Source organism: Cetorhinus maximus, chromosome 12 (genome assembly GCF_964194155.1).
Source record: "Cetorhinus maximus chromosome 12, sCetMax3.hap1.1, whole genome shotgun sequence".
NCBI lineage: Eukaryota > Metazoa > Chordata > Chondrichthyes > Lamniformes > Cetorhinidae > Cetorhinus > Cetorhinus maximus.
Window position 1 is genome coordinate 96983055 of NC_135890.1, and position 23865 is coordinate 97006919.

The window sequence follows — 23865 nt, forward strand, 5'->3', positions numbered from 1 at the left end:
CCTCAACACCCTCCCATGGCACCTTCCCATGTAACCGCAGAAGGTGCAACACCTGCCCCTTTACCTCCCCTCTCCTCATCGTCCAAGGGCCCAAACACTCCTTTCATGTGAAGCAGCGTTTCACTTGCACTTCCCTCAATTTAGTCTACGCATTCGCTGCTCCCAATGCGGTTTCCTCTACATTGGAGAGACCAAACGCAGACTGGGCGACCACTTTGCGGAACACCTTCGGTCTGTCCGCAAGCATTACCCAGACCTCCCTGTCGCTTGCCATTTCAACACTCCACCCTGCTCTCATGCCCACATGTCCGTCCTTAGCCTGCTGCAATGTTCCAGTGAAGTTCAACGCAAACTGGAGGAACAGCACCTCATCTTCCGACTAGGCACTTTACAGCCTTCCGGACTGAATATCGAGTTCAACAATTTTAGATCATAAACTCTCTCCTCCATCCCCACCCCCTTTCCGATCCCCCTTTTTTCCAATAATTTATATAGATTTTTCTTTTCCCACCTATTTCCATTATTTTTAAATGTATTTCCAACCATTATTTTATCTCTACCTTTTAGCCTATTTCGATCCCTTCCCCCCACCCCCACTAGGGCTATCTGTACCTTTCTACCCTTAATGTCACCTATTAGCACATTCCTTAGATAATATCACCACCTTCAACACCTCTTTGTCCTTTTGTCTATGACATCTTTTGGCAATCCACCTATCACTGGCCCTCTATCCAGCTCCACCTGTCCCACCCCCCCCTTAAACCACCTTATATTTCACCTCTTTTCTATTTTTTCTTAGTTCTGTTGAAGAGTCATACGGACTCAAAACGTTAACTGTGTTCCTCTCCGCAGATGCTGTCAGACCTGCTGAGTTTTTCCAGGTATTTTTATTTTTGTTTTAAATGCTAGATCTATTGCCCATGACACAGTCTGTGATTGGGAACTGGTACTCAGTATAAGACAAATTTGAAAAAGGGAAAAATGACTTTAGCTGGAGGCTAAATGATGAAATCTGCAGTAGAACCTTCAATAAAAAGCAGTTAACTTTCTTTTTTTCTTATTCATGGGATGTGGGCTTCACTGGCTGGGCCAGCATTTATTGCCCATCCCTAGTTGCCCTTGAGAAGGTGGTGGTGAGCTGCCTTTTTGAACCGCTGCAGTCCATGTGGTGTGGGTAAACCCACAGTGCTGTTGGAAAGAGAGTTCCAGGATTTTGACCCAGCGACAGTGAAGGAACGGCGATATATTTTCAAGTTAGGATGGTGAGTGGCTTGGAGGGGAACTTCTAGGTTGCGTTTTTCCCATCTATCTGCTGCCCTTGTCCTTCTTTACAAATGGTAGTGGTCGTGGGTTTGGAAGGTGCTGTCGAAGGAGCCTTGGTGAATTCCTGGTGCGGTTGAAGTTCTAGAAGTAATCAGCTTGGTTGCAGTTTGAAACCATATCAGTGGGCTGTTGGAAGCCAAGGGTATTTTCTGATGTTTTAAGCCACTGCACTGAAGTCGCAGGGAGTCCCGTGCTTGAGCCATGGAATCCAGAGTCATGCAGTTGGTAAAGAAATTGGAGGGTCGCTTACCCAACAGCTAATGGAAGAACCCCCATGAAATCTTGTACCCTGGCGAATAGCTGGAACACTGAAGAGAAATCAGAGTGAATTCTGGACAGCTGTCACATATCTTTTTGAATTTGTCCCAGGAACAGCGAATGAGCCTTAAAGATTTCGTAAGATAAGGGAATTCTTGCGGGTGTGATGGCAAGTAGGAAGTAGAACTGAGTTTATAACGTAAACTTTTATAACCTATAGTATTAGGTTAATAGTACTTACTTTGTTTAATTCTTTTTGATATACAATAAAGTTTGTTTTTATTAAAAAACATGAAATCTTGTGGTGTAGTTCTGTGGATTAATTGTTGAGTGTTCAGATGAATGTTCATTCCTTGAATGCTAACAGTCCTTATCAGGATTGTGACAACTCTCTGAATTAAGTTTTGGGTGCCAGGTGTCTGTCCATTTCACCAATCTATTTATGTCTGAAGTCTGTTACTATCTTCCTCATTGTTTAGTGCATTTCCCAGTTTTGTATCATCAGCAAATTTTGAAATTATATCTTTTATACCCAAGTCCAGGTCATTAATACATGCCAACAAGCGCATTGCTTCTAATACTGACCTCTAGGAAACACCATTGTATTCTTCCCTACTCCGCTCTGCAAAACAACCATTTACCTCTATCCTTTGCTTTCTGTCACCTAAGCAATTTTGTATGTGTGGTGCCACTGTCCCTTTAATTCGATGGACTTTAAATTTTCTAACAAATCTGTTGCCTGAACTTGTAGTTTTTATTTGTAAAGAGTTCCCAATTATCCTACAAGGCATTTCATTACACATTGAAATATGTCATTTCTCTTGTTAAAGCAGTCCAATGTATTATACACTGTATTGGCATAGACTAAAATCTGTATTGAGAAAATTGTTAAATTTTGCATAACTTTTTTCCCTTCCTCCTCACTCCTGTAAACATTGACTTCAATTCCGTATCGATTGGCCCTCCAATTTTCACATGCATGTGTGAGGCTAGATAGTTGAGTGCTGGCAGGTTATTCAATTGTGTGGACATGACAGATAAGCCTGAATCTGGCTTTACTGTTGTCAACATGCATACATTCCAACAGTTTTCACTGGATAGCAGTATTGAATGGGACCCTTAGCTGATGGTTATCAGCTGGTCTGACCCTAGTCTGAGGCACTGGAGCCAATTGTGGAACACTTATCAAACTCAATTAACTCAGTGTCAGGAATGAAATTTGGGATTTTCTACCTTGTTTAGCTCAGTTACACATTATCTTTACTAATTGAAGAAGTATTAATTATGGTTTTTATACTATTTTTATGCCATGAAGTAGTCAATAAAGAGAATCGTGGAAAACACTTAACTTCTCCCTCTTGCTTAATCCCTCCTGCCCCTCATGCAACGCCCCCCTCTCTTTAATAGGATTTCAATTAAAGATGTCTTCCGCATATCGGCTGTAATACGTAACAATGCTAGCAATATTCTCTTCTTTTCTGGTAGCATAATATTGATATACGAGAGGAAGCGCCGGATCAAACAGCAAAGCGAATGTTCAGCCTTCTGGGAATTCTGAAATACAAGCCACCCGGAAGTGCTTCTGATATGTATGTAATATTTTATATTTTACCTGGGAGTTGTAGAAGAAAATTTATTTTACTAGTTTTCTCTTTAGATTTCTCATTTCTCTCTGCACTGTTTCCTGACTGAGAGGTCAGGCAAGTTACCTCTATTATTCACCTCTGCAATTGGATGTCTCCTGTACTGTTTAAAACTATATGTTACATAATTGTACACGTATTCAGCAATGGGAGTTAGTCATCGGGTAACACTGTAATTAATTTGGGAAACTCCAGCTGTTAGTCAGCATTAGAAAATGCCTTGGTAAGGAAAGAAATGACCTAACCAGGAATCTGGTAAAAACTCTTGTTGTCTTTGTTTTTGGAACCCAGTTTCAGATATATTATCCCCTGTTCAGATGCTCCATTTATCATTTGTCATGTACCAGTCATCAGCTGAGAAGTTCGGCAAATGACTAGCATTGCAACTGATTACTTGAATTGTGTAATTTAAATTTTTTTTTTCTTATCTATAAGGAAACACATGAGGGTAAATCTTACGATGCTGATTAGGCTTTAGATGCAGCAAGCACACTTGGAAAAAATATCAGGAACTTGGGGTTGGCATTTGTCCATTGAAATTATTGGACAGAAAATCGCAGGCAACATGCCTGCAGTTTTTCAATTTGTGTCAGCTACAAAGTCCATTGTATAATCTCTACTTGCTGTTTCCGCCTGACATCTGGACTTGCATATGGAATTGCGGGCACAAGTGTTGAATCACTTTGTCTAATGAGGGATTTTTGGAAAATATGTTGAAAATTGTTTCATTCTTGTAATCAAGCTCTACATCTATTAAATGTTAAAACAAATTTTTAAAAAGAAAAATTTCCTTTATTTCGTAATCTGTAATGAAGTGCTTTGAGTGGACTGTCTACAATATTCAGTTAGTCATTGTCAATTTTTTTGCAGAAAGTTCAAGCGAAATATTGCTTTATTCTCTAAATAGGAATGAATATTGATGTAGGAAAGATTATATTAGGATTATTCAAGGTAAATCAAGCTATTTTGAAATGTCTTAAAAACAAAGATAAAAGTTAGCATATTGTAAATTTGTGTAAAGACATTAGCTTCCTCAGTTATTCAAGTAGATTTTGCAGCATGAAACCACTAAGATAATTGTGATTAAATTAGATGGCAGACTTTAAGGTGTGGTTGTTTTGAGAAACTGATTGTCCTTTTGTGGATCACCCCTTCAGGAGTGCCTTTCGACAGGGCCTGGTCACTGGGAGTAAACCTGTAATCCATCCCATTTTGCACTGGCTTCTGCAGAGGACCAATGAGCTTAAAAAAAGAGCGTATCTAGCTCGTTTCCTTGTCAAGGTGGAGATCCCTGCTGACTTTCTGCAGGATGATGTGGTGGCAGACACTTATCATCAGGTTTAGTCATTATACCTTTACTTTAATCATGAATGATTAATATTTCTTGGCATGGATGTTTATTTCTCTAAGAATATTGTTTCTTTAATTTTAGTATTATTTTGAACTGAAGCTTTTTCATATTTATAAAACTGGATTTAAACAGTTTCAGACCTCCTTCAGTTTAAATCTAGAAAATCCTGAAGTTAGCAGAAATATTTTTAAGAATTGTTCTGGTTTTTGTTTGCAGTACGAAGAATTGGTGGAAGGGTTCAAAACCTTGCACAGGGAATGTGAACAGCTGAAGAACTGTGGTTTTTCAACTGCAGAAATAAGGAGGGTAAGCAGTAAATAAATTTCTGCAAAGGTGCAAAGACTTATTTTACAAAGGTATTTGGTAACTTCTTGCATGCAAGAGCATTAAATGCAATTAAGTTGAGAACCTCAAATGTAAATAATTCTATTAATATTTGAAGACCAACTAAACAATTTTGTCTTTATTATCCTTTTAATGAAACTATTTTGAGCGTGCCATAATGTAAATTGACATCCGAACATATGAATTAGGAACAGGAGTAGGCCACTCGGCCCCTTGAGCCTGCTCTGCTATACAATAAGGTCATGGTTGTTCTGATTTTAACCTCATATTCCTGCCTACCCCTGATAATGTTTCACCCCCTTGCGTATCAAGAATCTATCTACCTCTGCCTTAAATATATTCAAGGGCTCTACTTCAACCACCCTTTTCAGGAAGTGAATTCCAAAGCGTCTCAACTTTGAGAGAAAAAAAAATTCCTCATCTCCACCCTAAATGGGCAACCCCTTATTTTGAAACAGTGACCCCGAGTTCTTGACTCTCCCAAAAGAGGAAATATCTTTTCCGCATTCACCCTGTCAAGTCCCCTCATGATCTTATATGTTTCAATCAAGTTGCCTCTTACTCTCCTAAACTCCAGCAGCCACAAGCCTAGCCTGTCCAGCTGTTCCTCTTAAGATAGCCCTGTTTCTAATGCGTTTACACCTTTCCTTAAATAAAGAGACCAATACTGTACACAGTACTCCAGATGTGGCCTCACCAATGCCATATATAACTGAAGCATAACCTCCCTACTCCTGTATTCAATTTCCCTTGAAATAAACAATAACACCCTATTAGCTTTGCTAATTATTTGCTCCACCTGAAACTAACCTGTTGCGATTCATGCACTAGGATACCCAGATCCCTCTGCAATCTCTCACTGTTCAGTTTTTTTTATTCGTCCTGCCAAAATGAACAACCTCACATTTTCCTACATTATACTCCATTTGCCAGATCTTTGCCCACTCACCTAACCTATCCTTTTGTAGCCTCCTTAGGTCCTCTTCACAACCTACTTTCCTACCCACCTTTGTCTCGTCAGCAAATTTAGCAACCATACCATTGGTCCCTTTATCCAAATCATTTATATAAATTGTAAAGAGTTGAGGCCCCAGCACTGATCCCTATGGCACACCACTCATCACATCCTGCCAATCAGAAAATGAGCCATTTATGCTTATTCTCTGTTTCCTGTTAGCCAGCCAATCTTCTATCCATGCCAATATGTTTCCCCCTTATACCGAGCTTTTATTTTCCACAATAACCTTTGATAAGGTACCTTAACAAATGCCTTTTGAAAATCTAAGTACAGCACATCCACTGGCTCCCCTTTATCCACAGCACCTGTTACTTCTTCAAAGAACTCCAATAAATTGGTTAAACATGATTTCCCTTTCACAAAGCCAGGGTGATTCTGCCTGATTATTTAAGTGCCCTCTTATAATATCTTTAATAATAGCTTCTAAAAGCTTCCCTATGACAGATGTTAAGCTAACTGGCCTATAGTTTCCTGCTTTCTGTCTCCCTCCCTTTTTGAATGAAGGAGTTACATTAGCTATTTTCCAATCTAATGGAACCTTCCTTGAATCTAGTGAATTTTGGAAAATTAAAGCCATCGCATCAACTATCTCACTAGCCACTTCTTTTAAGACTCTAGGATGAAATCCATCAGGACCCAGGGACTTGTCAACCCACAGTTCCAACAATTTGCTAAGTACCACTTCCCTGGTGATTGCATTTTTCTTGAGTTCGTCCCTTCCAATTCCTGATTTACAGTTAGCTCTAGGGTGTTACTTGTATCTGTTATAGTGAAGACTGATGCAAAATACCTATTCAATTTATCTGCCATCTCCTTATTTTCCATCATTACTTCCACAGACTTACTTTCTGTTAGGACCAATGCTCACTTTAACTTTTTTTAAAATATCTATAGAAACTCTTACTGTCTGTCTTTATGTTTCTAACTAGCTTTCTCTTGTACTCTAATTTTTCCCTCCTTATTAATCTTGTAGTTATTGTTTGAGCGTATTATCCGACCAATCTTCTGACCTGCCACCCATTTTGCACAATTATATGCTTTTTCTTTAAGTTTGATACCATCTTTAACTACTTTCATTAACCATGGATGGTGGATCCTCCCCTTGGAATTTTCCTTTCTTGTTGGAATGTATCTATTCTGCGTAATCTGAGATATCTTCTTAAATGCCTGCCACTGGATCTCTATTGACCTATCCCTTAACTTAAATTGCCAGTTCACTTTTGCTAGCTCTGCTTTCATGCTCTTGTAATTGCCCTCATTTAAGTTTAAAATACTAGTGTTAGACCCAGTCTTCGCTTCCACAAACTGAATGTAAAATTCAATCATATTATGATCACTGCTATCTAGGGGTGCCTTCACTGTGAGGTCATTAATTAATCCTATCTCATTGCACAATACCAGGTCCAGAGTAGCCTGCTCCCTGGTTAGCTCCAGAATGTGCTGATCTAAGAAAAAATCCCAAAAACATTCTATGGATTTGTTATCTATGCTACCTTTTGCCCATCTGGTTCTTCCAGTCTAGTATGTAGGTTAAAATCCCCCATAATAATCACTGTAGCTTTCTGACAAGCTCCCACAATTTCTTCTTTGATACCCCTTCCTATCGTGTGATGATTGTTAGGGAGCCTGTACACCACTCCCGCAAGTGACTTCTTGCCTTTATCATACTTCATCTCTACCCAAACCACTTCTATATCCTGGTTTCTTGCACTTAGGCCATCCCTCTCTATTGCGTTAATGTCGCCTTAATTAACAGAGCCACCCCTCCACTTTTTCCTAACTTCCTAACCTTCCTAAAAGTCACATACCCTTCTATGTTCCGGTCCCAATCTATCCCATCCTGTAGCCATGCCTCTGTAATGGCTATTAGATCGTACTTACTTATCTCTATTTGTACAACTCAGATACAGAGCCTTAATTTTGTCCTTATATTATTTTTGTAACTGCTAGCCCTATCTATTGGTTTACTCTTAGACTCGTATTCTGCCCCTTCCTGTCATAGTCTGTTTATCATTTCCCAAATTAATACCTTCCTCTCTTACCTTGTCTCTACTCTATAATTTATTACATTTTCCCACATTTGATCCCTTTCCCCCATGATCTAGTTTTAAACCCTTTCTACTTCCCTAGTTAGCGATTCGCAAGAACACTCATCCCAGCATGGTTCAGGTGTAAACTGTCCCAAAGGTACAGCCCCCACTTTCCCCAGTATTGATGCCAGTGCCCCATGAACCAGAACCCACTTCTCCCACACAAGTCTGAGTCATGCATTCATCTCTCTAATCTTATTTTCCCTGTGCCAATTTGCACGTGGCTAGGTAATAACCCAGAGATTATTTGGTACCTAGCTTTTCATACTGACTATGCAGAACCTCTTTTCTTGTCCTACCTATGTGGACCACAACGACTGGATCCTCCCCCTCCCACTGCAAGTTCCTCTCCCAGCCCTGAACAGATGTCCCAAACCCTGGCACCGGGCAGGCAACACAGCCTTCTGGAATCTCGTTCTTTGCTGCAGAGATCAATGTCAACCCCCCTCGCTATACTGTCCCCTACAGCCACTACATTTTTGTTTGCTCCCTCTGCTTGAATGGCTTCCTGTGCCATGGCCAGCCTGCTAATCCACCTTGTAGACCTTGCTTTCGTCACACAGGTTGTGAGCACTTCAAACCTGTTTGACAATTGCAAAGTCTAAGGCTCCTCCACTACTTTCTGCTCAGTCCCTTTACCTGCCTCATTCATGGACACATCCTCCTGTCCCTCACTGCTGACCAAACAGATGACCCTGTTCTAAGAGGTGTGACCGACCGCCTTCAGCAACAAAGTGTCCAGATATTTCTTGCCCGCCCTCATGTTGTACAGTGTCTGCAGTTCGGCTTCCAGATCAATAATCCTAATCTGGAATTCCTCAAACTGCTTACACTTTCTGCAGACATGTTTGTCCTGCATTGCCTTAGTGTTCAAAAGCTTCCACATTCTACAGCTGCAACATAACACCTGTCCTATCATTGTTGTTTATGTTATTTAATTTATTTAATTTAATTACTTAATTAATTTATAGTAATTCCTATGTATGCTACAATTTACTGTGCTTATTGAATGCTAGTACCACTGGCAAGTAAAAGTTACACATTTCTTAATGACGCAGGTATGTGTTTTAGGTGTTTACTTCAATTATTTTATTTTAATTTTAAAGTTTTAATTTTATTTTATTTATCGATCTGCCTTAACTCCTGTGTCCTAAAGTGGCTATTAACGCGCTGTCCCTAACAGTAAGCATTTACTGGCCAATCAACTTACAAAAGTACGATGCCTATACTATTTTAAACCCTAGGAACAGAATAAGTCTTAACCACTTACTAAATGCTCACCAAACAGCTAGCTAGCTTCTCCAACCAATCAAATTGCCTCTTTGCTGTGATGTCGAATAATTGTTTTCTCCGCTCTCCTGGCGGCCTCTTACGCTTGTGCTGTTTTCGATCAGCTGGCGGCCTCTCCCCTTGCGTTGTTTTCGATCTGAATGTATTTTTTTTCAGCAATTCTATAGAGAGTAACATTATTCTAGCTACAGTTATTGAGTAATTTTTGCATGGCTTGCCAAATTCTCTTGATTGAAGGTATAAGACATACCTATGACTGAAAAGAAAAGAGATATATGTAGTTAAAAGCAAAAAACTGCGGATGCTGGAAATCCAAAACAAAAACAAAAATAAAAACACCTGGAAAAACTCAGCAGGTCTGACAGCATCTGCGGAGAGGAACACAGTTAATGTTTCGAGTCTGTATGACTCTTCAACAGAACTAAGTAAAAATAGAAAAGAGGTGAAATATAAGCTGGTTGGGTGGGGGGGGGGGGACAGAGCTGGATAGAGGGCCAGTGATAGGTGGAAGAAAGCAAAAGAGAGATATGGAAATCCTGTCGGAGAGAAGAGCAATACTTCTTCAAGGTAGGCATTAATCACTGGCCCTCTATCCAGCTCTACCTGTCCCACCCCCTCTTAAACCAGCTTATATTTCACCTCTTTTCTATTTTTCCTTAGTTCTGTTGAAGAGTCATTTGGACTTGAAATGTTAACTGTGTTCCTCTCCGCAGATGCTGCCAGACCTGCTGAGTTTTTCCAGGTATTTTTATTTTTGAGATATATGTAGTGTCAGCTTCGCTCAGTTGGAAGCACCGTAGATTCTGGCCCCACTCCAGGATTTAATAACATTTTCTGACCTTGGACTGTGCATAAGCAGAAAATCTGGTCCATGACTAGACTGACACTTTTTTAACTGCATTATTGGAGGTGACTGTCGCGAGATAATTATAAATGAGGAAAGGTATTTATCCCATTTTGGTTCATCCATTCAGAAGCATTTTACTTTCCACCTTTTGTAGCATTTAATGGTTTCTTAGATGATTCCAGGGATTTTTTGTTTCCAGTGCATGAAAATCTATTCCACACATTAATCATTCTTTGAATTTCCTAAAATTAGCATTGCTTGTGTCATTTGAAGATATTAAACTGAGGTTTCATCAATTTGCCTGGGTAGTCATTATAAATAATAAAATGGATTTTTAGACAAGATGGGAATTCTGCTGGCTGACACTACTGCCTTAACCATTGCCAATGCAGCAAAAGATAAATCTATCATTCATCTGATTATTTGTGGGATCTTACTGAACATAAAATAGCCATTGTTTTTGTCTACAAAACAATAATGACTGTAATTCAAAGCATCTAATTGCTTATGAGACTTTTCTGAGAGATGGTAAGGTGCTGTTATAAATGTAGATTTTTGTTTTCTTTCTTTTACTGTCTATGAAATTGAGGCACAGCTAAGGTTGGAATTATTTTATGGTGATTGCAGTGTGGAAAACCCAGATCCTATTGTGTCTTATAACCTGAATATTTGATTTATTTCACACAATTTCATTTTTATTATAAGTTATTCTCCTAGTGCATAGATCCTTGAAGGCAACAGGACAGGTAGATAAGGTGATTAAGAAGGCATGCAGGATACTTGCCTTTATTAGTCGAGACATTGAATACAAGAGCAGGGAGGTTATGATGGAGCTGTATAAAGCGTTAGTTAAGCCACATCTGGAGTACTGTGTGCGGTTCTGGTCGCCGCACTATAGGAAGGATGTGATTGCACTGGAAAGGATGCAGAGGAGATTCACCAGGATGTTGCCTGGGCAGGAGCGCTTCAACTATGAAGAGAGACTAGATAGGCTGAGGTTGTTTTCCTGAGAACAGAGAAGGCTGAGGGGGGACCTGATTGAGGTGTACAAAATTATGAGGGACATAGGGTAGATAGGAATAAACTTTTACCCTTAGTGGAGGGGTCAATAACCAGGGGGGCATAGATTTAAGATAAGGGTCAGGAGGTTTAGAGGAGATTTGAGGAAAATTTTTTTCACCCAGAGGGTGGGGGGTATTTGGAACTCTGCCTGAAAGGGTAGTAGAGGCGGGAACTTCTATTTCAGAAGTATTCAGATGAACACTTGAAATACCATAGCATACAAGGCTACGGGCCAAGTGCTGGAAAATGGGATTAGAGCAGTTAGGGACACGTTAGGCTGAAGAGCCTCTTTCCATGCTGTAAAGCTCTGATTCTATGACTTAATGTGTTTCAGACCATTCGTATCTCCAAGTTTAGGAGGTGGGAAGGCAACTTATTCTTGGGCCTTTGTCAATGTTGCTTTCTGACTGAGTGCAAGGAGAAATTGAAATCCCTCTGTGCACAATTTTGAGTGGGCCAGTTAACATTTTTTTGCACCAAATTCATGTTTGCATTTTTTAAGTTGGTGTAAAGTGTAAATCTAGAACTGGTAAAAGTTAAGCGATATAACAGATTTCAAGCAAGTACAAAAGCAGGGAAGGTCAGTGAGGAGGGAAGATCAAAAGTAAAGGCCGAGCGAAAAGCATGAGAAATTAAATGACAAATGGCGCAAGGCAAAAGGAGTTGGTAATGGGACAAGTAAAGGAGAAAAGATATCAATAGGAATAGCAAAATCATCACTAACAGCTGCCGTCCGACAAAAGAGTTCAGAGGTTACAATCTGAAATTGTTGAACTCGATGCTTTATATGGTCCATCTACAACCCTTTCCTTCTTTTCTTGTCTTCTGCCTTCATTTCTGAGGATAGGCTATCCACTATAAGCTTTTGACATTTTTTTCTTTCTACAGATTCTGTCTGACCTGCTGAGTGTTTCCAGCATTTTTCTCTTATTTTGGATTTCCAGCATTCACAGTATTTTGCTTTTATTAATCATACTTAACATAAAGGATTGTGGAAGAGCAGCTGTGTCCTGTGTCTCCATGGTACAACTGTTCTTGTGCTGAAATGGTGTGCTACTCAGACCAGCAAATAGATACAGTAAAGTTATGCCATTTGCGGGGGTTACATTCCCGTGGAACTTCGCAAACTGAAATCGTGAATGACAAACATACTTTACAATGGGAGTCAATTAGATAGGTTCCAGCCTTCCTAAAATTTTACATGTATAAAGAATCAAAGGCAATAAAAATTGTTTTTAATAAATTTAAGAGAAATTTACTGGAGAAATTGTTTAATAAAGAAATAAAACAAGAGCAATGTAAAATTTGTCACACTTACAGTACAGTACTTGAGGGTGAAGGGAGTGGGTGAAGTGCCTAATGTAGATGTTGATGTGGATTTTTAAAAAAATATTATTTTTGACTGCCTTGCCTTTTGTGTTTCAATTTTGTAAAGTTCTTGGTAAGGCGCAATACCAATGTCAATCACTCTATGAAAGGCAGTGCCTTTTCCCATGTTTGTATCATTGTCTGTCATCTGTTTTTTAAAAAATCTTCAGCTGATCTTATGAAGTCTGCCATCATCTTGGGTGTGGAATGAGCTTTCTTTGGCTCTTCTTCCTGCTCCTGTTTAAGTTCACTCAATATCATTAGTTCCGCCAATTCTTCTGTGGAGAGTTCCTCTTGTTGAGACTGAAACGACTCCTCTACTTGATCTGTGGCCGATTCTTCAAATCCCTCCCTTGCAACTTGTTTTGCCAACTCAACAATCTTGGCTACTTCAGCATCCACAGTAAGGAACCCTGTGGAATCATTCACAGCCTCACGCCAAACTTTTTCCAGCAAGCAATTATAGTTGATTCTCTAACCTCATCCCAGGAGTACTTAATTATCCCTATTGCTATAAGGATGTTAAATTTCTTCCAGCAATCTCAATTGTGGTTGAAGGGTTTGTTTCCATAAGGTTGAAAATGTGGCTGAAACCTCTGTGGGTGTAGTAAACTTTGAAGGATGTGATGACCCCCCTAGTCCATTGTCTGGATAGGGTGAGGTCGTATTTGGGGTTAAAAACAAAATTTCAGTGTCTGGATGGTTATCTGCAAGAGTGTGGATGTCTAGGTGTATTGTCAAAGATAAATTGGATCTTGAAGAACAAGTTCTTTTCCCTCCGACAAGTCCTGATCTCATGTAGAAAGCAATTCTCAAACCAATCTTCAAATGCTGCTGCTGTAACCCAGGCAGTGTTGTTAGCCTTCCAAAAAAACAGTAGATGAGATGTATTTTTCCCTTTAAGTGCTCGAGGGTTTTCTGACAAACCAACATTAGTTTACACTTACTATGTACCAATGTGGCTGGCTTTAAGAGTGTTAGCCTGCCCTTTGCAGATTTAAAAACAGCTGCTGCCCTTTTAACTGTGGCTCACCTTTGTTACTGGTGCTCTATCCACGTGTTTAGTAACTTCTACACTTCTTCCAAATGTGGATCTCTCCTACTTACAAAAGTTAACCTGGCAGTAGGGGTGTAGTGCCAAATTTTGAGGTGCAGGAGCTCTAAGAAAATGTGTTGGCAATATCATTTCTAAATTTACTATTACAATGTTTCCTATGTGTTAATCATCTGAGTCCCCAAAAATCAGTAAAACTATGCTTTTTAAGTGAAAAATATTAGTGCCGAAAGGCACTTTATTCTGAACAGTGGTATTTTGAATCATTAGTCTTTAGCGTAGTTAGAATTTCATTATGCAACATTTTAATTATTTAATTCAAGCCTATTTAAAAACATGAATTACAGAAAACTTTACTTACCAAAATGACACTTCACAATTTCCAGTGGGTCAAGTTGCACATTTCTGCTAAAGGAAGAGTGATCTTGTTCTTGAGTCATCGATTGGTGACATCGCAGTCAGGTTGTGACATATGGTGTTGGATTCCAATACGTCAGGAGGGCAGCCCATGTAGTCTTGCAAATATAAGTGTTGATACCCAGCTAATGAGAATTCTTGATTGCGTTGGTATTATAAGTAAGTTCATTTGACTGAGTCCTCACTCGCATTCTGCAGTGGAATTACTTGTGCATAATTTAGTAATGGTCGTGAACCGTGGGGAATGCGTTGTTCAGCTTCCATGTAACCTCTGAATGCATTGATTACAGAACTAAATTACAATTTTAAACCAATTGTAGAAAGAAGATATTGCCAATTCTCAATAACCTGATGGCACTTCAGCTGGCCAATAGTCTTGGTCAAGAATTTGCAATTGGTCAATCAGCGATGCATAACTGGATTGGGCCTCAGAAGCTGACCAAGAGCCTTACAATGACATGGTTTTGAACAATCGATTTTCTAAATTATTAATGAGACTGGTAATAAACTCCTGATAATTAATGCTGATAATCTTATTGCTGCTCCTTGACAAAACCTTTCCAAACTTTCCCTTTGCGACTGCAACTTTGGCCTCAAGAGTTTTTGTGCCAGGTTGCTCTTTCAGTCACGCAAGACGCGCATGCTGCAAAGAATCAGTTTGTCTACATACCACAATCATTGTAGTGCATTTCTGTAAACACTGAGAGCGTGCCGAGTTCATGTAATGTGTCATAGCTCAGAGCTAAGTCTAAGAGAAACTGTTTCAAAGAAATTCTCTTTAACAGACCCTCATAGGTTTTCCTCTCAGAGGGAGGCCGTGTTTCATCTTTCATTGCCATTTCAAAATTAGCACATAACGCTTCATAGTTGCGCCAAACTGTTTGAAATGAACTTGCTACCCACCTGGTGCTTAAAATGCAGTCTGTTTTGGAAATCGAATTCAGCAGTGCATTCTGCCAGTTACCTCTGATTGAAAGGTGATCTGTTATACACAGTATAATTTGTCTATAAATGAATGGAAACGGTTCACTCCACTAACTTCTAACTTCTATGATTTAGGCAATGCCAAATAATAATATCTGGGTATTGCTTCATAAGTCTGTTAGCTACACCTGATTTGGTGCCCATCATAACACTTGCTCCATCACAAGCAAACACTACACGGTGCTGCTTCAGGTAGAAGTCATCAAAACCATGTTTCTCGAGACATTCAAGAAGATACTTTTGATCTGGAAGTTCAACATGAAGTGTGGATCATCCTTCTTATCACTTTCACATTTCGGGTAAACTACTAGACTAGTTTTGCTACTTAGACTAGTAGATTAATCAATAAGAATCGAAATTTTACCCTCTATTACTTTGATATTCTGGCACATTTCCCTTCTCATCTCAGTAGCTATGTGGCCAATAATTACTGCAGCCCAATTCCCACGTCAACACCATTTTCATTTTGAAGTTCCAGCAAGCCAGAGTGGTCAGAGTAATGTCTGCTGTTTTGACCCAAATGGTATGCCAAACAGAAAACTGCACAAGTTGCCTTTAGATGAGATGCGTTCAGGTTGTCACAAATCTTTCCAAGAGTGTCTTCGTTTGCTTTTTCAGTGACACATTGTGCAGTGATGTGAGCTTGCGACAGCTTATGTTTTTATTTGAGAGATTTTAAACTTGCACTCCAGTCGGATCCATGGTATGATACTGGTACAAATGCCATTCATTCGAAAGACTCAGTCCCCTGGACGTGAAAAGTGATGTTACCAATATTTGCTCGTTTTACACCCAAGTTTTTCGCCCTAACAGTATATCCAAGGATCTGTCTCTTTTTCCCTCTTCCACGTTTCCTCTGTCCACACATCTGCACGGGGATACAGACCTGCCACTGTAACAGGAGGTTATGCTTTTTTGTTTTGCAGTCATTGTGTTGTTATCAGGCAGTTTTGAAGGTTTGATTTTTTTTTCCCCCCTGGACAATGCATGTAGCAGTCTCTTGGACTTGGAGATTTTAGAAATTGTCCTGTTTTCTGTGGGAAACTGTTAGCAATTCACTCACATTATGGTCTCCTGTTTACTCCTCTTAGTCAGATCTCACTTGGATAACTGGCCAAATATCTGGCAGTGTGACATAAAGGTTGTGGAGTTTGTTGCAACAACAATGAGATATGCTGTGTGTGCAAGAGGAAACTGAGAGATCAGATTTTGCTCGGTGAGGGTATTAACGGATATGGAGCAATGGTGAAATTAAAATGCAGATCAAATATGTGGCAGAACAAGCTTGTGAGGGTGATGGGATTGGCTTACCCCCTGCTCCTATGCTCGTAGAAGACCACAGAGTTGTTGTCATTAAACAGGGAATTATTTCACTATTTAGAAGAAATTCAACTATAGCCGACAGTTACAATAGTGGCTGGCGTTAACGTCTCTGTGATCAGCTATGCAAACAGGAGTTTGTTACTGAGAACAGGAGTCTGGTTGATTATGACACATCTCAAGCAACAGTCTTTTCACAGACCCTAAGCAGCTAAATTACAATATGACTGACTAAAGCTCATAATCAACTATGGAGTTCTTAGTCCTTTTGTTAAGAACCCCAAGAAAATGTAGGAGAATACAATTTACCACTGATTATTCTAGTTTGAGCTGCCATAAGGAATTTAGGTTAAACTGAGCGAAGTCAACTTCAGAAGCAGTTGCTTGTACAGGAGACACTTCAGAAGTTCCAGCCTGTTCAACAAATAAATTAAAACACAGCAAACAAGACAATTTCTAAAATCGCCCTATCTTTTCTCTTTCAGCTGTATATTTTTCTTTCTACTTACTTGGGTCTTTGTTCTGTCTGAGTTATGACTGAGGCCTTCCTCCCTTCAGGCTGGCAGTGAGTACTGAGTAGGTCAGTGGATTTTAGGCCATTTTATTTTATAAGTTGTTAACTTGCCACTTTGAAAGCCGGGCATCGGCGGGGAAAAAAAGACAAAATATGTAGACATTAAACAGGCGCTGACTGGGGTGCAATACGATGGTGCCATGAACGGAAAGTAGTTTTGATGTGTTGTTCACCTCCAGGGTTTCAATCGCACCTTCTGCATTTCCTTTGGATCTCCACATACACTTGAGCTTCACCCTCCAAGCACACTTTCAGATCTTTGGCCGTGAGAAGCAGAACATTGCTGCTCCAAAGGCCTGCAGTAAGGGATCACCAGCCTTCGGCTGCCTCCTTGGATCTTCACTGCCTTTTTCAAGCCCGCTTTGCTTCAAGTCTGCTCCATGCAGCTTTCTTTAACTTGGATACTTTTTCTCTGTTCTTGTTGTTTATCCTGACTGAATGGGATCGATCTCCGATCCCTATTTTTGTCCCTTACCTGGGACTTTACTTCTGGGACCTCCCCTGTGTCCTGCTCCATGGGGCACCTTCTCTATCATGGTGCCCTGTTCAGGTCACCTAACCTGTAATTTTGTGTTGTTTCAGTTCTTTATTTCCTGTTCTGTGCAGGACTGTTCCCTGACCTGAGGAACGAAAAAACACTTGACTGCGCATGTGCAGCCAGTTCCCAGTGCATGCGTGAAAGTCCCGAGAGCTGCCACGGAATGTAGTTCCTGGCCTCCAAATTCCTGATCTCCGACTTCTAGTAACAGTTCCTCGGGGTTCAGGAATCATCACAAAAGTAAACAGGAGGAGCCAGAGCGGTGCTCTGGTGTGCTCCGGCAGCATTACACCAGTGCCTGACAGTACGACTACCAGAGATTGCTAACACTGACCCCTTTATCTTCACACTGCCTAATATACCTCATTGTAGATTCATTGACACTGTATCCCCTGGCCAGCATGATAGCACTAGCATTGTTTTTCAGTCTATATAATATTGTCACTTTTTGGGAAAGTGCCATCATTTTTTTTTAGGATGTTTCCTGCATGGTTCTGACTCGCTCCTTTTTAAATTACAGGCTTAGAGATACCAGCTTAAAAATTGCCCAGATACTCCACTGTGATCAGGAATTAAATTGCAGCAACAAAGATGCAAACAACTGCAGACAGTGCGCCATGCAGTGTGCACTTTCTACTGCAGGAAATGCATGGATGCCATCCGTTTTTTAAGCTTCATTTTTTTCAACTTCTATCTTTTATTTGTAAAACTGCTGATAGGTGAACACTTGGACTGGCAATGGGTGACCTGGTGTACAAAGACTTTAGTGCAGTTAAGCTTATTTGTGAAGGAGGAAGTTGTGAAAGGCAGGACTTTGTTGTTTGCCTGTTTTTCAAAATAATAGCTGCAAACAAAAGAAATATCTATTCTCAGAATTTTTCAAATAAAGACACATCATATAGAATATTGCACCTGATTTTAATATATAGATAGATATGTAGATATATAGATGTATATATGTAGGTATAGGCTTCAGTTTGGAATTTTATGCTTAAAACCTCAATGTGTTAGGACGCTTAAATTATATAGATAATAGCTGGCATAATGTTTGCTTTGGATTTGCAGGATATAAATGCTATGGAGGAAGAGAAGGATCAACTCATTAAGCGCGTGGATCGCCTAAAGAAAAGGGTATGATACAGTTATCTTGTAAGGATATTGTTTCTTTGTCCACAGTTTGATGCATGTCATATGGAAAAATATAACCTGGATTGAAACATCATGTTGCCTGCTTAAGGAAGGCATTGAATAACACATTTAAGTAAACTGAGACATGCTGGGAGAGTTGCCAACCTCTACAAGGAGTTGCACACTAAATGCAGGCATGTTGATTTGATTGGTGTGAATTCCATGCTGTCATCTGCAGCTGCTTATTGATGGTAAAAGGAAATCACCTGTGAAATAGGAACTTGGTCATTTTTTTTCAGATGCTGATAGTAAAAGCAATTTTTACATGTTTTCACTAGGTGGATACAGTATCAAATCATCAGCGGATGCTAGAGATGGCAAGACAGCTTCGCGTGGAGAAGGAGAGGGAAGAATCTTTAATGCAGCAAAAGCAGGAACAGAAAAATCAGGCAATTTATAACTTATATAATGTATAAACTAGATATGGAAATATGTACTTGGTCTGGAATAGTTTCATATAACAACTATTTTTATTTATATAGTGTCTTTAGAACATTAAATGCCCTTCTTGCAATTAGCAGGAGAAAATACAAGTACTGAGCAGCATCAGTATGCAGTAGTTGCAGGGTGACTGAAGTCATGATTGGAGAGGTTGGAGCCTTTTGCAAGTGGCAAGAGAGGTCATAAACTCAGTCTATGCACATTAACTTTAAATGCAAGATTAAAACAGCTGCAGTAAGTATGAGGGTTGTCCAGGATGACGTAGTTACAGTGGAAAGTACATGCCAGTGTGTTATGCTTTGTGAGGTTGGAGAGTAAGAAGGGGTAGAGCTGTAGAAGGATTTTTAAACAAGGATTTTGAATTTAATGGATTAGCTGATAGGGGGCCAATGGAGGTTTTGGCCCAGATTTTGCAGGGGCCTTTGATGGCGAACTGTCATTATTTGTTGTCATTATTCCCCTGAAACTGACTGCAACATTGAGATTTGGCGCCTGGAAATCCTGAAGTCTATTACTCATTGCTGCACCACTAGCCCTGACAACAACACCCCACTCCTGAGCCAGCAATTGTTGGAATCAGTTGTGGCAAAAAGTTCCCCTTTTCTGCTCTCACGTCAATGTTAGAAACCCCATAAAAGGTTTGTACATCTTGTACAATTAGGTGTAACTGGGTTTTATAATGGTGATCAGAGTAATAGCTAATGCTGAATTACAGATCTGGCCCTGAATTATTTTATTTATTTGTGTAGTGTTGATAAATATCTTCATTATGATTAATTACATTTTTAAACTACATTTATTAATTTGTAATTTTCCATGATATTTCAGCTTCTATCATCACCCCATGTGCATGTGCCAATTTTTATTTTGCTGTACATAAAGTTTTTAAGTTATTTGATTTTAGTGCTTTTCATTTTCTAGTTGGCTGTCTGTGAGAATTCTTTAGTGTGATTAGCTGTGTGGACAGTTTGATAGCATCACTGCATCTTCAAACTGGGAATCTCCCTTAAACTACACCTCAATTGGTTGCATGTCGAAAGAGTTATAATTCTCATCACTGAGATCAGCAAGGCTTTCTTTGAGGCGAGCAGCAAATGCTCTTGTTTGCCACTGACTGCAAATTCTGGGCCCTTACATCTATCAATTGTGGGAAATTTGGCAGGAGGAATATAATTTAACATGAGACATTTACTGTTTGCTGTAGAATGTAAACTTCTAATTCTTTAACCTCTAATTTCTATTTGAGATCCTGGACAACTGGATCTTCCAGAAGTAATAAATAGTTACAGCACCAAAGAAGGCCATTCAGCCTATCGTGTCTGTGCTGGCTCCCTGAAGAAGTAATTCACCTAGTCCCACTCTCCTGCCTTCTCCCTGTAGGTCTGCACATTCTTCCTTTTCAGCTAATAATTCGGTTTTCTCTTGAATGCCTCAGTTGAGCGTGTCTCCACCACACTCTTAGGCAACGTTTTCCAGATCTTAACCACTCGCTGCATAAACAGTTTTCCCTCATGTTGCCATTGCTTCTTTTGCCAGTTACCTTAAATCTGAGACCTTTGGTTCTCATTCCTTCCACCAATGGGTAAACTTTTCCCCCACCTACTCTGTCCATATTCCTCATGATTTTGAGTACCTCTAACAAATCTCTCCTCAGCCATCTCTTTTTTGAAGAGAACAGTCCCTGGGTTCATTCTCGTGAATCTTTTCTGCACCCTCTCTAATGCCTTCACATCCTTCCTGAAGCCCAGAACTGTACACAGTACTCCAGTTGAGGCTGAATCAGTGTTTTATACAGGTTTACCATAACTTCCTTGATTTTGTACTCCATGACCCTATGGATAAACTCAGGATGCCAAATACTTTATTAACCGCTCCCTCAACCTGTCCTGCCACCTTCAATGATTTGTGTACGAGTACACCCAGCACTCGGTGCTCCTGCGCCCCCTTTAGAATTGTACCCTTTATTTTATATTCTCTCTCTATGTTCTTCCTACCAAAATGAAACGCTTCACACTTCTGCAATAGATCTCATCTGCACTTGTCTGCCTATTCCACCAACTTGTCTATGTCCTTTTGAAGTTCTACACTATCCTGCTCCCAGTTCACAATGCTTGCAAGTTTTGTATTGTCTGCAAATTTGGAAATTGTGCCCTGTACACCAAGGTCTAGGTCATTAAATATATCAGGAAGAGCAGGGGTCCTAATACTGACCTTCCTCCAGTCCGAAAAGCACCAGTTAACCACTACTCTCTGTTTCCTGTCACTCAGCCAATTTCGTATCCATGTTACTACTGTCTCTTTTATCCCATAAGCTCTAACTTTGCTCACAAGCCTGCTGTGAAGCACTTTTATCAAATGCCTTTTGGAAGACCATGTACACCACATCGACAGCATTGCGGTCATCAGCCCTTTCTGTTATGTCATCAAAAAAACTCCAAGTTAGTTAAAGATGATTTGCCCTAAATGAATCCATGCTGGCTTTCCTTAACTAACCTGCATTTGCTCAATTGACTATTAATTTTATCATGAATTATAGTTTCTAGAAGCTTTCCCTCCACCCAAGTTAAACTGACTGACCTGTAGTTGCTAGACTTGTCTTTTACACCCTTTTTTTTGAACAATGGTGTAATTCTCCAGCCTCTGGCACCAGCACTGAGTCTAAGGAAGACTGGAAAATTATGGCTAGTGCCTCCACAATTTCCACTCTTGCTTCCCTTAGTATCATTGGATGCATCTCATCCGGTCCTGGTGTCTTATCAACTATAAGTGCCTAATTGCCCTCTCTTTGACCATGACCTGGGCAACATCTTCCTTGGTATAGCCAAATGCAAAATATTAATTTAATACCAGTTATGAATGCAATTCATTATATTTGTCTGAGTGTGTGATAAATTCACAGTCTATGGACATTGTAACATTTAAAGGTGCAGGATGTTCCAATGTTGTTACAATAGTTCTTGCCTAGTAACAAAGGTGGGACTCTGGAGTATTTTGATGGGTTCCCCAGATCAGTTCAAGGGTCAGTGAACAGCTCTTCTTCAGGAAGTCAGTTTGAGGCAGTCTGCTAGTCAAGAAGTGTCACAGACACAGGGACTGAAATAGGCTCTGTTAAGTAAGCTTAAAAAAAGGAAGCAAAGAAATAGGCTCCGAATTAAAGAAAGAGCTGCAGTTAGTTGAACAGTGGGCCATGGGACAAAGGTACCCCTGTGAAGTTGTGGTGTTCTGCTTGAGATTGAAACCCTGCGAGGTGGGCCATTGTTAAAGCCATTCAAGTGGGAGAGATAATTAGAGAGAATTCCAAGGCAGGATCTTCAAAGGTGCAGATTTGAAACCCTCATCAGAAAGACGAAGTTTCAGTGAGATTGGTTGACTCACAGTGGGACTAACCTCTGGGTGATTTCTTGAGAAATCTGTGGACTCTGTCTTGGTTGCAATGTCATCTACTCTGTAGTGTGGTGTGTTCGACCACAGTTTGCCTGGTAATTCACATGTACCTCATACTTGAATGTTAGAGTATAAGATATATATTGTAAATTGTTTTATCTTTCTGAACTTGTATAGTAAATTTTGCTTTCGTTTGTTCAAAACTTGTGGAATCTTGTGGCTTTATTTCAAAAGCAGGTGTCTTGAATCTCAACCTTTTAACTACTTTAAACAAAATTTTACTGGCCCCTAACAAGACCACCCCCCACATCCTGGGGTCTGGCCAAGGATCATAACATACCTCAGTCATGCCCCCTGCCACCATTCCTAATTCTCTTTTTTGGTCTGTAATCAGTCCCACTTTTTACCACCCTTTTGCTATTTATAAGTCTATAGAAGACTTTTGGATTCCCTTTTATGTTAGCTGCCAGTTTCTTCTCATATACTGTCCTGTAGTGATCATATAGCTTGGTTCGTAGGTAGCATAGATGCATTGAGCAATGGGACATAGAATTATATTGAGTTTTTTTCGTCCTGTTTGCATTATCTTCAGGCACCTCCCTGTATGGGGGCAGGAGAAAATCAGTTCAGCATCTTTGTTGACGCAAGGTTTGATTGGTGGAAGCCTGCAATGTATTTATTATTTGTCTCCTGGCTATAGCAAGTATGTGACTTGAAGACACCAGGAAAGTAACTTAAAAAAGCACATTCATAACTTCTCAGAAATTCACCAACCAATTGTACACATATTTATGTAAGTCATTAGATATGTTGTATGTATTATAACTTGCTCTAATTTTAATTTCAAAGGTAATGTCCATGAAACATGAAAGTCATGGAAATAAATCTGTTTTCGACCCATTTACTAAATAAGAAATTTTAGCAATGTTTTTATTATTTTGGAGTTCTACATTATATATTTTCTTCTGTAGTTATTCCATGCAGAACAAAGGCTGCAGAGAGCGCAACAGCAGTTGAAGGACCTTCGACAAGCTTCAGCTGATGCGAAGCCAGAAAGTAAGTGCTATATGAAAGTCCAAATTTAGGACGCAGTGTCAGAATGATTCCATAGATTTCTTCTGATTGAGCTATGTAGATCATAGAATGCTTGTTTAATGGATTTTCAGTAATTCAAGAGCAGCACAAGGTAGGAGAAGCTCTTTGAAGAACAATTAAATTCCAGATTATCAACTTCCGGATAATGGAGTTAGTAGAGAGGCATAAAAGCTGTGTTTTCTATGTAAAGTATTTTTTCAAGTAATGCTCTTTACCATTAATTTATCTTTGCAATTAAATAGATTGAACTACCTCTTAATCACCAAAATTATACA

The 23865-nt window shown here is 39.7% G+C and overlaps 1 protein-coding gene across 3 annotated transcripts in view; it reads left to right on the forward strand.

Annotated features, from left to right (window-relative positions):
• Positions 1 to 23865, forward strand: part of ift81 (intraflagellar transport 81 homolog) — a 109058-nt gene that overhangs the window by 6352 nt on the left and 78841 nt on the right. For all 3 annotated transcript variants that reach the window (XR_013578200.1, XM_078554159.1, XM_078554158.1), the window contains exons 3-8: positions 3067 to 3170; positions 4382 to 4562; positions 4792 to 4881; positions 18548 to 18613; positions 18949 to 19059; positions 23467 to 23551. Coding sequence is in view for 2 of the 3 variants with exons in the window: in XM_078554159.1 (XP_078410285.1) it covers positions 3067 to 3170; positions 4382 to 4562; positions 4792 to 4881; positions 18548 to 18613; positions 18949 to 19059; positions 23467 to 23551 (637 nt within the window). In the remaining variant the exon portion in view is untranslated. The remainder of the gene's footprint in view (positions 1 to 3066; positions 3171 to 4381; positions 4563 to 4791; positions 4882 to 18547; positions 18614 to 18948; positions 19060 to 23466; positions 23552 to 23865) is intronic.